General features: G+C 45.6%; 1 protein-coding gene across 3 annotated transcripts in view; it reads right to left on the bottom strand.

Moving 5' to 3' along the window:
- The window catches only part of KREMEN1 (kringle containing transmembrane protein 1), a 67,661-nt gene that overhangs the window by 24,858 nt on the left and 30,774 nt on the right, over window positions 1-12,029 (bottom strand). For all 3 annotated transcript variants that reach the window (XM_035017284.1, XM_035017285.1, XM_035017286.1), the window contains exon 4: window positions 482-606. In XM_035017284.1, the coding sequence (XP_034873175.1) occupies window positions 482-606 (125 nt within the window). The remainder of the gene's footprint in view (window positions 1-481; window positions 607-12,029) is intronic.

Here is a 12,029-nt window from a genome sequence, read left to right as displayed (position 1 = left end):
CCTGGGTGGCTCAGATTGTTAAGCATCTGCCTTTGGCTCAGGTCATGATCCCAGGGTCCTGGGATCGAGCCCCACGTCTGGCTCCTGGCTCCTGGCTCCTGGTTCGGCGGGGAGCCTGCTTCTTCCTTGCCCTCTGCCTCTCCCCTGCTCATGCTCTCTCTCTCTGTATCTCTCTGTATCTCTCTGTATCTCTCTTTCTCAAATGAATAAATAAAATCTTAAAAAAAAAAATAGGGGTGCCTGGGTGGCTCAGTCATTAAGCGTCTGCCTTCGGCTCAGGTCATGATCCTAGGGTCCTGGGATCGAACCCCGCACAAGGCTCCCTGCTCAGCGGGAAGCCTGCTTCTCCTTTCCCACTCCCCCTGCTTGTGTTCCCTCTCTCGCTGTGTCCCTCTCTGTCAAGTAAATAAATAAAATCTTTAAAAAAAAAAACAAAACATCTTCATGCTTTTCTATAGATATTTGGCCATAGAATCATTACCTTGAACCTCTGACTCCGACAAAAACTGATGCAGGTTTGTATGGTAAGTTTGTTAGACGTTTTACTGGCGCCAGTTAGAGGAGGTGGGTTTCCATGATCCTTGTAGCAGCCAAGGTTTCCAGGCACTGGAGGAAAAAGAAAAACAAAAGAATTTCACAACATCTGGCTGTGAAACACCAAGAAGGAACAGCGATATGTGCCAGGTACTTTCATCTCAGCTACTATTTCTACTCCTAAGGTACACATAAATAACAAGCAACAAGCTTTAAAAATGGAAGTCTTAGTATCCTCTGGCAAATGCTGTGTTTCTGTTTTCTTCTGAAGAGTATGTGAGGCCCAAGGTCCACCTTTAACTAATCTGTTCAATATTGATAGAATTGAGCATTGAAGAGAACTAGGAATAATTTCCTCAAAATAGAGAAGCTGCAATATGTAAATTATGTTTCAGAGTCATTGGAGGGCAGGAAAAGCCCTTGGAAGCCCTTCATCCTATGCCTTGTGCCTCCCCTTGTTCTTCTTTTTTTTTAAGATTTATTTATTTTAGAGAGAGAGAGAGAGAGGGAGGGAGAAAGAGCGTGCGAGTGGAGAGGGAGAGGAAGAAGCAGACTCCCGCTGTGCACAGAGCCCGACGTGGGGCTTGATCCCACGACCCATGAGATCATGATCAGAGCTGAAACTAAGAGTTGGACCCTTAACCAACGGAGCCACCCAGGCACCCCTCCCCTTGTTCTTTAAAAAACTCCATTAGTGGGTTCTCCCAAGTGCTTTCAGGGAGTGTATTAGTTTCCTATAACTGCTGTAACAGATCACTACAAACCTAGTGGCTTAACATAGCGTAAATTCATTATCTTACAGTTCAGGAGTTCAGAAGTACTAAATGGATCATATGGGACTGAAATCAAGGGGTCAGCGGGGACTTGTTCCTTTTGGAGGCCTGGCAGGGGGTGGGAGGTGTTCCTTGCCTTTTCCATCTACTGGAAGGTGCCCCTGTTCCTCAGCTTGTGACCATACCATTCCAGCCTCTGTCTCCATCACGTCTCCTTCCCTCCCTCTGCTTCTAGCACCACATCACCTTCTCTGACTCTGATATTGGTTATAAGGTTATAAGGACCTGTGTGATGATATTGGGCCTGCCTGGATAATTCAGGATAATCAACCCATCTCAAAATCCTTAACTTGATCACATCTGCAAATCCCTTATGCTACTTAAGATAACATATTAAAAGATTCCAGGGATTACAACATAGACATTTCGGGAGGCCATTATTCAGCCTACCACGGTGAACATACTAGTGTTCCACAACCACACAATTGGATGGTTTGGTCTAGTAAAAAAAGCTGTATTTGAGAATAAAGAAACCTGAATAGATGTATTAACTGTGGTAGATAGCTTTCAAAGACGGCACTCAATGATCCCCACCTCCCGGTGTTCATGTCATGCCATTGTGGAATCCCCTCCTCTTGAGTGTAGATTGGATTAGTGACTTGCTTTTGACCAAGAGAATGTGACAAAGCTGATGGCATGTCACGTCTCTGATTAGGTCAGGAGACTATGACTTCTGTCTTGCTAGCAGACTCTCTACTGTCTTCTTGGCCTATGGACTTTGATAGAACAATACCAAGACTTTCAGTTTTTGCAAAGACTTAATCCTACCAACAACTAAGTATATTTATATTCTTCCCCAGTGGAGCCTTCAGATGGGACCCCAGTCCTGGCAGACACTGCTATTGCAGGCTTGTAAAAAACCTGGAAGAGGACCCAGCTAAGCCATGTCCAGATTTCCTGACCCATAGAAACTAAAACAGTAAGTGTGTGTCATTTTTAGTAACTAAGGTCCAGGGTCATTTGTTGTACAGTAATGAATAGTTAATACATCTACATAATACATACTAAATACATGTTGAATGAAGGAATGAATTGATTGTAGGCCATGGACAAATCAAACTTTCTGGACCTGAGTTTTCCATCTGTGTTATTAATTTATGAATTACTCCACTATCAGATGAAGCCCTTTCCCCTACTTTCTCTGTTTGGCTTCTCAGTTTATGTAACTGAAGACATAATAAGACATGTATGAGGCTTGGTCCTAGAAGCACTTCTAGGACAGTTAAGAGTTATATGTTATCCAATTCCAAAGTGAGCCATACAAACTCTCAGAAAGCATTTTTTCTTTCTGTTTAAGACTAGAAAACTGAGCCTGCATGGCTCAGTCGTTAGGCGTCTGCCTTCGGCTCAGGTCATGATCTCAGGGTCCTGGGATCGAGCCCCACACCGGGCTCCCTGCTCGGCGGGAAGCCTGCTTCTCCCTCTCCCACTCCCCCTGCTTGTGTTCCCTCTCTCGCTGTGTCTCTCTCTGTCAAATAAATAAATAAAATCTTAAAAAAAAAAAAAAAAAGACTAGAAAACAGAGGGGCACTGGGTGGCTCAGTTGGTTAAGTGTCTGCCTTCAGCTTGGGTCATGATCCCAGGGTTCTGGGATCAAGCCCCACTTCAGCCTCCCTGCTCAGTGGGGAATCTGCTTCTCCCTTTCCCTGCCTCTCCCCCAGCTTGTGGTCTCTCTCTCTCTCATTTGCTCACTCTAATAAATAAATAAAATCTTAAAAAAAAAAAAAAAAGGCTAGGAAACAGGGGTGCCTGGCTGGCTCATTCAGTGGAACGTGTGACTCTTGATTTCGGGGTTGTGGGTTTGAGCCCCACGTTGGGTGTAGAGATTACTTAAAAATAGAATCTTAAAAAGGAAGACTAGAAAACAGCATGGTCCAGAGTTCAACAAACTTTATATCCACATTAGCCTGTTGGCATATAAAAATATATGTGTGTATCTGTGTGTATGTACACACTTTTAAATTTCTGCCACCATCTAATATCTAACCAGTTCCTGTTAAATTGGCAGGAAGTACCACTGCTAACCCAAAAAGTCACCCTTCCCCCTCCAGCCAAGTGGTTACCCTTCTCTCTTGCGTCACACATGGTTCAAATATAACAAATGTGGCTCACCACACAAATGTTAAAATGCATCTTTTGGAAACAAACCAAATCTCTATAGTGGCAAATGTAAACAGAAAAGCTCTAGGCAGTAGGAGGCTGGTGTTCAGTGGAAGCCTGGCTTGGGAATGGCTGGGTTTTAGAGTTTAAACAAATGCAGTGAGTTAAGCATCTCTAGTCAGGGGCATATCCTATAAGCCCAGTTTGTTAAACGGACCTTGCATATGGAAACCCTAGCCATGCATTCAATGGCTCTTAATAAGAACTACTTGATCGTCATCATCCTGGTCATTTACTCTGATTTTTGTCTCATTTATCCTATTATGATCAGAAGTAAGCATGTTATTATGTATTAGTTTATAGAGAGCCCAAGGCACATAATCATAAATGTTAAGATTAGACATAAACAAGGCTATGGGTTGCATTAATGCAGCTGGAACTTATAAGCTTTATTCACAATTTGGTGAGCAAATCCAGGCAGCTTATGTTCCAGTGGGATAGTGAGGGAGACCCCTGGAAGTCAGACCATACCATGCAGCAGCTCCATCTATCTGATTTCAATGGCCTGAGGTATCATGCCTGTCGTGCCCAAGTCAATCACTTGCCAGACACCAGTCAGTCTACCTCCCAAGAGACTGCAGACGTTTGTCCATGTCTCTGTCTCCACACTGCCACCTCCCCCGGTTAGGCCACCGTCTCCTCCCACTTAGACTACTGCATTGACCTATTCCATCTCCCTGTTTCTAGGTGCACCCTACTCTAATCTAATTAGTACACTGCAACCAGAATAATCTTTACTGTATATTCCAGGCAGAAGGAAGGGCAAGGGCAAAGGCCTAAGGCAAAAACAATGTTGGCCTTTGCAGGAACAAAAAGGAGTGAGGATGGGGCGCCTGGGTGGCTCAGTCGGTTAAGCATCTGCCTTCAGCTCAGGTCATGATCCCAGGGTCCTGGGATGGAGCCCCACGTCTGGCTCCCTGCTCAGCGGGGAGCCTGCTTCTCCCTCTCCCACTCCCCCTACTTGTGTTCCCTCTCTCGCTGTGTCTCTCTCTCTCAAATAAATAAATAAAATCTTAAAAAAAAAAAAAAAAAGAGTGAGGATGACCAATGAGAGAGAGAGGGAAAAATAATAGGAGCTGGAGGGGTAGGCAGGGGCCCTGCCTAAAAACCTTCAAAGCTCCTCAGGATGAAGTCCAGACTCTCTCACATGGTACACAAGGCCCTGCCTGATCTGTGCTGCTTGCTCCCCTCCCCCTTCAGCATGACTCCTCTCTTTATCCCTCAGCTCATGTTCTAGATGAAAGCCAAATTAAATTATAGTGTATTTGTGAGTTTCCCCATGGCACGTTGCTCTCTGGACTTTTACACATACTCTTTCCTTTGCCTGGAATTCCCTCTCCTGCTTAACACTGTAGCTTGAGCACTATTTCCCTGGGGAAGCACCCCCTGCCCCCCAAATAAGGTTATATGCCCCTGTTGTGTGGTCCTGTAGCAGCCTACGGTGCACTTGATTCTAAACACCTAGGGGCGCCTGGGTGGCTCAGTCGTTGGGCATCCGCCTTCGTCTCAGGTTATGATCCCAGGGTCGTGGGATCGAGCCCCGCATCGGGCTCCCTGCTCAGCGGGAAGCCTGCTTCTCCCTCTCCCACTCCCTCTGCTTGTGTTCCCTCTCTCGCCATCTCTCTCTCTGTGTCAAATAAATAAATAAAGTCTTTAAAAAAAAAAAAAAATAAACACCTGTTCTTATGTCTCTCTCCCCAATGAACCACGAATGACTTAAGGGTAGGACTGTATCTTCCACACACTATTGTATTCCCAGGGCCTGGTAAGCTCCCAGTTACAGAGCTGGTGCTCTAAAACTGCACTCCAGATGCACAGGCATGTTCTGCACCACCAGCAGGAATCACGGAGGGAGTGGGTAAAGGTACCTCTTAGGCGGCAGTAGAGGGACAGAGCAGGGTGGAAGTAAAAGGCAGAGCCGACCTGCTAACAACAACCACTTAAAGCTAGTGACCGCTGGTTCTGACTCCTGCCTGCACACGGTCCTCTCTGGCTATTAGAGACACCATTCAAGGTAACTGAGTTTTCCAGAAAGGTTAACTTGGAAACTTAAAGTTTTATCCTCATCATTTTGGACAGAACCTTTCTAAAATGCATTAGCTATTTCTTTAAAAAAACAAAACACTTAACTCAATTTAACCTACTTTATTTTTTAATTTTTTAAAAAGATTTATTTATTTGAGAGAGAGCACAAGTGGGCAGAGGGGCAGAGAGAAAGGGGGAAGCAGGCTTCCTACTGAGCAGGGAGCCCAATGTAGGATTCGATCCCAGGACCCTGGGATCATGACCTGAGCCGAAGGCAGACGCTTAACCGACTGAGCCACCCAGGCGCCCCTCAGTTTCACCTACTTTAAATTTCTCTTGGTGGCCTGAGGTGATCAAATGTGCATCACCAAACGGCCCCAGCCTGGTGTGCTTTCTTACGTGCTTGTGTCTGACTTCATTAGTTAAGTCTGTCCCCTCGGTTATCGCCAAGGCTGCCGAACCCTCAGAACATCGGAACTAGAAGGAGTCTCAGGGAACATCTACTTCGTGCTACTTCTCTGTGTACCCTCTTCTTAATTTGCCACTACTTAGGTTTACAACAATACTGTTGCGCTTGTTAGAATTGTGTGAAAGACAGGAACAGATAGTTTCTAAAGGGGGGGGCCTCTAGGCTCCCCACTTTCCGGCATCCATGCTGAAGCTCAGGAGTTGTTTTTGCATGCTCCTCCCATCCCAGGACGCGGCAATACTCGTTCAGGAGCAGTGAGCATTCCTCAGCAATCCCAAACGTGAGCTCCTGTGTAGGACAGACCCCAGGGTGAATTCTGGCCCCGGCTTCATCAACAGTGGAATGAGGAGCAATAGGGTCTCAAAGGGTTCTTCAGAGAATTGAAATGAGATAATGTAAATAAAGTAAACACCACGAGGCCTGGCAGGATGATACGTGCCGAATAAACAGTGTTTATTCTCGTTACAGTTGACCCCTGAACAACGCGGGTTTGAACTGCACGTGTCTATAAATAATGTGGATTTTTTAGGATTGTACATGTATTTGGATAGGACTGTACAAGTATTTTCTCTTCCTTATGATTTTTCTTAATAACACTGTCTTTTCTCTAGCTTACTCTATTGTAAGAATGCAGTATATAATATGTGTAACATACAAAGTCTGCGTTAATTGACTGCTCATGTTACCGGTAAGGGTTCTGGTCAACAGCAGCCTATTAGTAGTTAAGTTTTTGGAAAGTCACAAGTTATGTGCAGATGTCTGATTGGGCAGGGGGTCAGTGTCCCTAACCCCTGTGTTGTTCAAGGGCCAACTGTATATATAAATAGGGCTTTCATCATTCACCACACAAACAGAAACAACTTGCAGTAATAGAAAACTAAAATAGCATTGAGTTAAAAGGCAGAATCAAAGGCAGCCACCTCAAAAAACTGGGTTTAATTCCAGATATTAAAACATTGATCTCTTACATCTGGTCAGCACACAGTACACTTTCACATAAGCATCTCACGTGGAAATCAAAGCCCTTTGAGGGAGGCGGGTTGGATGGGTTATTCTATGTGACAGGGAAGAAATCACGGTCTGGCGAGGTTAAGGGCCTTCCACGGGGGCAGAGAAGACGGAACCAGAGAGCACGAGCAAGCTCTGGGGGTGGCAGATTCTCACTTTGTGGTTTTGTTCCCTTTGCTCACAGGGCCGGTCTGGCGAACTGAATGGAAGTCAGATTAAAGACTGACTTCTCAAACACATCAGTCCCTCCACACTGTGTGTGCCACGAGGCCAGCCTCTGAGACAGTGGCCAGCCTCTGGGGGTGCCACTGCCCTCTGACTCGCGCTGGAAAGTGTGGCTCGAAGTCTCGCTGGAGAAGACACGTCATGTAGTCTTCAAAAGCATTACTGGCCAACTGAGTGCATTTCCAGACCGTGTCCCACCCTTTGCTCTTCCCAGAAGCAGGGAGGAAAAGTCAATTTGAAAAAGGATATTTGTTCTCAAATTCCTTTTTACTTTCAAGACCACTTTAAAGTCCTGTGGCTTGGTCATGCATTTTTCCTCTTACCAAAGAGGCTTCATCACTTTCAATTTTTAAAAAATCCTCTTAAAATACAAACAGGCCCCTTGTTTATCACAGTTGGTGCTTTAAAACACATGACAGTTAATTAGCAACATTCTCGTCAGATGTTCAGTGGTCTTGCCAGAGATAAAAGTTTTAGAGGTGGCTGAGGGGAGATGGTCCTCTATTCAGATTAATCCAGGAACTACTGTTCTTTTACCAACACAAGGAACATCTGGGAAGCACCCAGGCAGGCTGACTAGCCACCCTTTACATTTGGGTAGAACTGTGGCTTCACTGTGAAGGTGCTATGTATACCTCCATGGGGGTCTCCGTGGCCAACAACCCCTTTCTAGGGTCGCTTATTGCCCGTGGCACCTTCTCAGAGGATCAGCTGCTGGTTGGGAACAAGCCAAAGGACTCCATCCTCTGACTAACTTTTTTTTTTTTAAGATTTTATTTATTTATTTGACAGAGAGACACACAGCGAGAGAGGGAACACAAGCAGGGAGAGTGGGAGAGGGAGAAGCAGGCTTCCTGTGGAGCAGGGAGCCCGATGCGGGGCTCGATCCCAGGACCCCATGACCTGAGCTGAAGGCAGACGCTTAACGACTGAGCCACCCAGGCGCCCCCTCTGACTGACTTCTGTGAGCCCTCGAGATTCTCTCCCAGGAAGCTGGAATTGGGATTTCAGGTAATGAATTGAGAGTGCTAGACTTACAAGGTTCTGTCAAGTGGGGATTAAGGCAACCAGCCATATTTGGGCTACCTGAATTGAGGAGTGAGCTAATTCTTCTGGTCCACAAAGAGGAAGAAGCATGGATGTCATCCTGAGAGAGAGGCAGAGGTGGGAGACCATGTGGCCCCAGAGAGAGATGGCAAGAGTGGGTACTTTCTTCCCAAGTTCTTGGGACACAGGAATGGGGGTTCTGCAATATACTCCCAATGCCCTTCCAGTAAATTCTTTTCATTCAAGTTAACTTGAGTGAGTTCCATTCCTGGCAATCAAACAACTCCTGACAGGGACAGAAAGCATGCCCATTATGGCAGAAGCTCAATTTGAATACAAATCTTCAGATTGCAATTTATATAAGAAGTCCTGATTGTTACTATGTTTTCTATTCCAGTGCTCTGACCAGATCTGGGATATTTGTTTAAGAAACCAAAAGCAAAGTTCTTATCTTGCATTTTGGAAAACTTCCCTGGCTCTGCAGAACTCCTTTTATTTGTCTCATAAGTAAAATCTGCTTCTTCAGAAATGAAGAAATGAAATGCTGTGACTCTGCTTATTTTAAGTCATTTAACCTTGTGTTGAGACCATCTGTCGCCCATGAGACCTCATGCTGGTGTCTCAGTAGCTGATTTCTTCCCTCCATGGGAGCAAGAACTAAGCTCACATGAGATGATGCCACTGGTGTCCTATCAGAGGACCAATCCTTTCAAATACTTCCTTCAGAGAATCGATGGGTTAAGTGTAGACTCATCCATTCTCTCAGCCACGAGCCATGACCACAAGCACACTGCCCTCTGTCCTGTCCATCTGCAACTTCCATTCCAGATCTGGCAGCTGCCATCTTGGTCCAAGTCCTATCCCAATATGGCCCCACCATACTTCTTTAACTTTATTTCTAAACATCAGCTCTCCTTCGTCAGTCACACTGATTCTGCAAGCGGCACTACTCATGTCTGAGTCTCCTATGAGCTCGCCTATATAAATAAGTAAACACAGACTTTTCTTCCCCTGTGAAATTTTATCTTTAGGGGAAGGTAGTAAGAGTTCCTAAGGATCCTGACCCCCACATGGCCCTGACGTATCAGTGGTAGTTTTCTTTTGGTGGGAGTTCCTTCTCCGAAACTTTATTTCTGTTGATGTAATGTGGTAGACAGTCTCCAAAGGAGGCTCTAATAATCTTGCCCCTCCCCCTACATGTGGTTGCCACCTACTTTAAGAGTTGGCATAAATTTCCTTTGCCCTTGAATCTGGGCTGGCCTTGTGACTTGCTTTGATCAACAGAATGTGGTGGACTTCTGAGTTCATGCCTTAAGAGGACTGGCAGCTTCTGCTTCCTCTCTCTTGGAAGCCAGCCAGCCATCATATGAGTGGCCTGAGTACACTGTTGGAAAGAGCGGTCACCCAGGTAGAGGCCTGAAGTTGTCTTGGATGTCCTAGCCCCAGCAGAGCCCCCAGGGGAATGCAGCCACCTGACTGAGCCCAGATGAGAGTAGCAGAAGAACCGCTGAGCTGAAACTCGGCCAACCCACAGGAGCAAGAGAAATGATAAGCTGTTGTTGCCTTAGGCCACAAGGGTTTGGGGTGGCTTGTTATGCAGCAACAGACAACCGAAACACCTTACTCGACAAAAGGTCAGTCCAAGTTCAGGAGGAATGATACAGCTGTGTCTCTGGGAAGAAGAGCTCAGTTTGTTGACTTGAACTTTTGTTTTTCAGGGACACCACAAATATCCCAGGCAAGGAACCACAGAGTCATCTTTGACTCTTCCTGCTGTTTCATCTCTTATATATTCTACTTGTCATCAAGTTCTGTTTTCTTCCTAAATGTATCTTGGATTTAACCCTTCCTGTCTTATCTCACTGCTGCCATCACAGCTCAGACCCTGATCCCCTGGATTTAGAAATCTGCACCCATCCTCTCCTCTCCAGACTTCCTTCCTTGGATCCATCCTGTAAGTGGACCCTGGGCTCATCTTCTTAAACTAAGGCTTTCATTGTGTCAGTCCCCATCTAGCCAACTCTGGCTTTCGAGGTTTCGAGGCCTCACCTGGTCCCTCCCTGTCCACTTCTCTATGTGGGCAATGTGATCCCCAGCCCACACGCACAACAACCCCAGGCCCTTCTTCCAAGTCCCTGTCAGGCTGTTCCCTGACCTGGTATGTCCTGATCCATCCAGCCCCATCTGCCTTTCTCTGTAACGATGCCTCCAACCTCCACAACCTTACGGAGAGCCCTCTCATCTGCAAAAACTCACAGCACTCCACCTCCTAATTCAATCGTATTGAATGTATGTAACTGGTGGGCTGGTCTCCAATTTCCTCCCATGTTTATAAATCAGATTCCTAATTACATCATAAGATTGACGGTAGGGACTCTTTCTTACGTTTATGTATATTCCTTACTGACAAGCGCTAGTGTAAAGGTGTTCAGTGAAATCATCCTTGTTGATCTGAATGATTATACATTTTTAAGTTATTAGTATGACTTGCCCAACCGTGCTTTAGAAAATTTTGGAAATACAGTATATATCTGTCATTGAGGAAAATGGCCATTTGGTTCAGAAAGTCTTTTTTTTTCCTCATGGAAAATTAAATAATATCTACTGCCAAAAACAAAGAACAATCGAGTATCCGCCAGATCTGAGACCATAAAACTGCACTGTGAGAACGAATGCAGCGCCACACCGGGCCCCAGGGGAGCGGCCCCACAGCAGCTGAGGCACGCTACTGAGCCCTGTGGCTAGTCAGATAAAAAAGGAATGGACAGAAATAACACACAGGTTAGGAATAACCTATTCAGGAATTGCATGGCGGGAACATGCCAACAGCAGTCCATTCCCTGGGGAAAGCACAGGCCACCATAACACCTGCTAGAACTTTCATGCCCACCGTGTGCTGGACCCTGGACTTGGGGTTGTGTGTACTTTACCCATTGGATCTTCAAAAGAACCCTAGAAGGCACAAATGAGGAGACCACGGCTCAGAGGAGAATCATTTTGCTGAAAGCCACTAAACGATTAAGATTCAAACCTAAGGCAGTGTGACTCTAACGTCCACATTCCTTCCAGTAATTTGTGTTGTCTTCCTTACTGAAAGAGACATGATATCACATCATCAGGAGTATTTAATGAGCACCATTATCGCCTCCCCTGTGCTAGGTGTTGTGGGAGATTGTTACAACAGATGCCCTGGGGGGAGGGGAAGTCCCCCTAGATTCCATCAGTACCCTCCACAAATAAACATACCACCCATGTAAAAAGAGAGCAACTGCTCAGCAAATGCAGCCTCAAGAGGAATCCCCCTCTCCACCTTAAGTCCCTCCTTCACAGAAATTCCAGAGGCTACCCCTGCTCCTGTCTTTGAACAGCTTAGTCTGGTTGGGAAAACAAAACTACTCACATAAAGCCAGAATTAACAGTATGAAGCAGGATTCTGACATATGCTAATTTAAAGCTAATCTAAAAGGACTCGATGCAACAAAAACATTAAGTAATTGTAATGACCAGAGAGAAGAGGGGCAAAAAACAAGCCTGCATAATTTATATTATTAATGTTCATTTCAATAGTGCTTTGGCTATCAGCTGAAGTTTCGGGTTTCGTTTTAGCTGTGAAGTGTGAATGATGCACCCAGATGTGTCTTTTTTGAGGTGAACTTCAGCCCATTCAATGAAGACTCCATGTTCAGAGAGACCCCCCAGGCCTGGACAAGGCTGCTGATGCAGTGTTT

The sequence above is a fragment of the Mirounga leonina genome, unplaced genomic scaffold (genome assembly GCF_011800145.1).
Source record: "Mirounga leonina isolate KUSES-001 unplaced genomic scaffold, KU_Mleo_1.0 Mir_171, whole genome shotgun sequence".
NCBI lineage: Eukaryota > Metazoa > Chordata > Mammalia > Carnivora > Phocidae > Mirounga > Mirounga leonina.
Note: the sequence above shows the minus strand (reverse complement) of the source record. Positions and strands in the feature narration are given on the sequence as shown.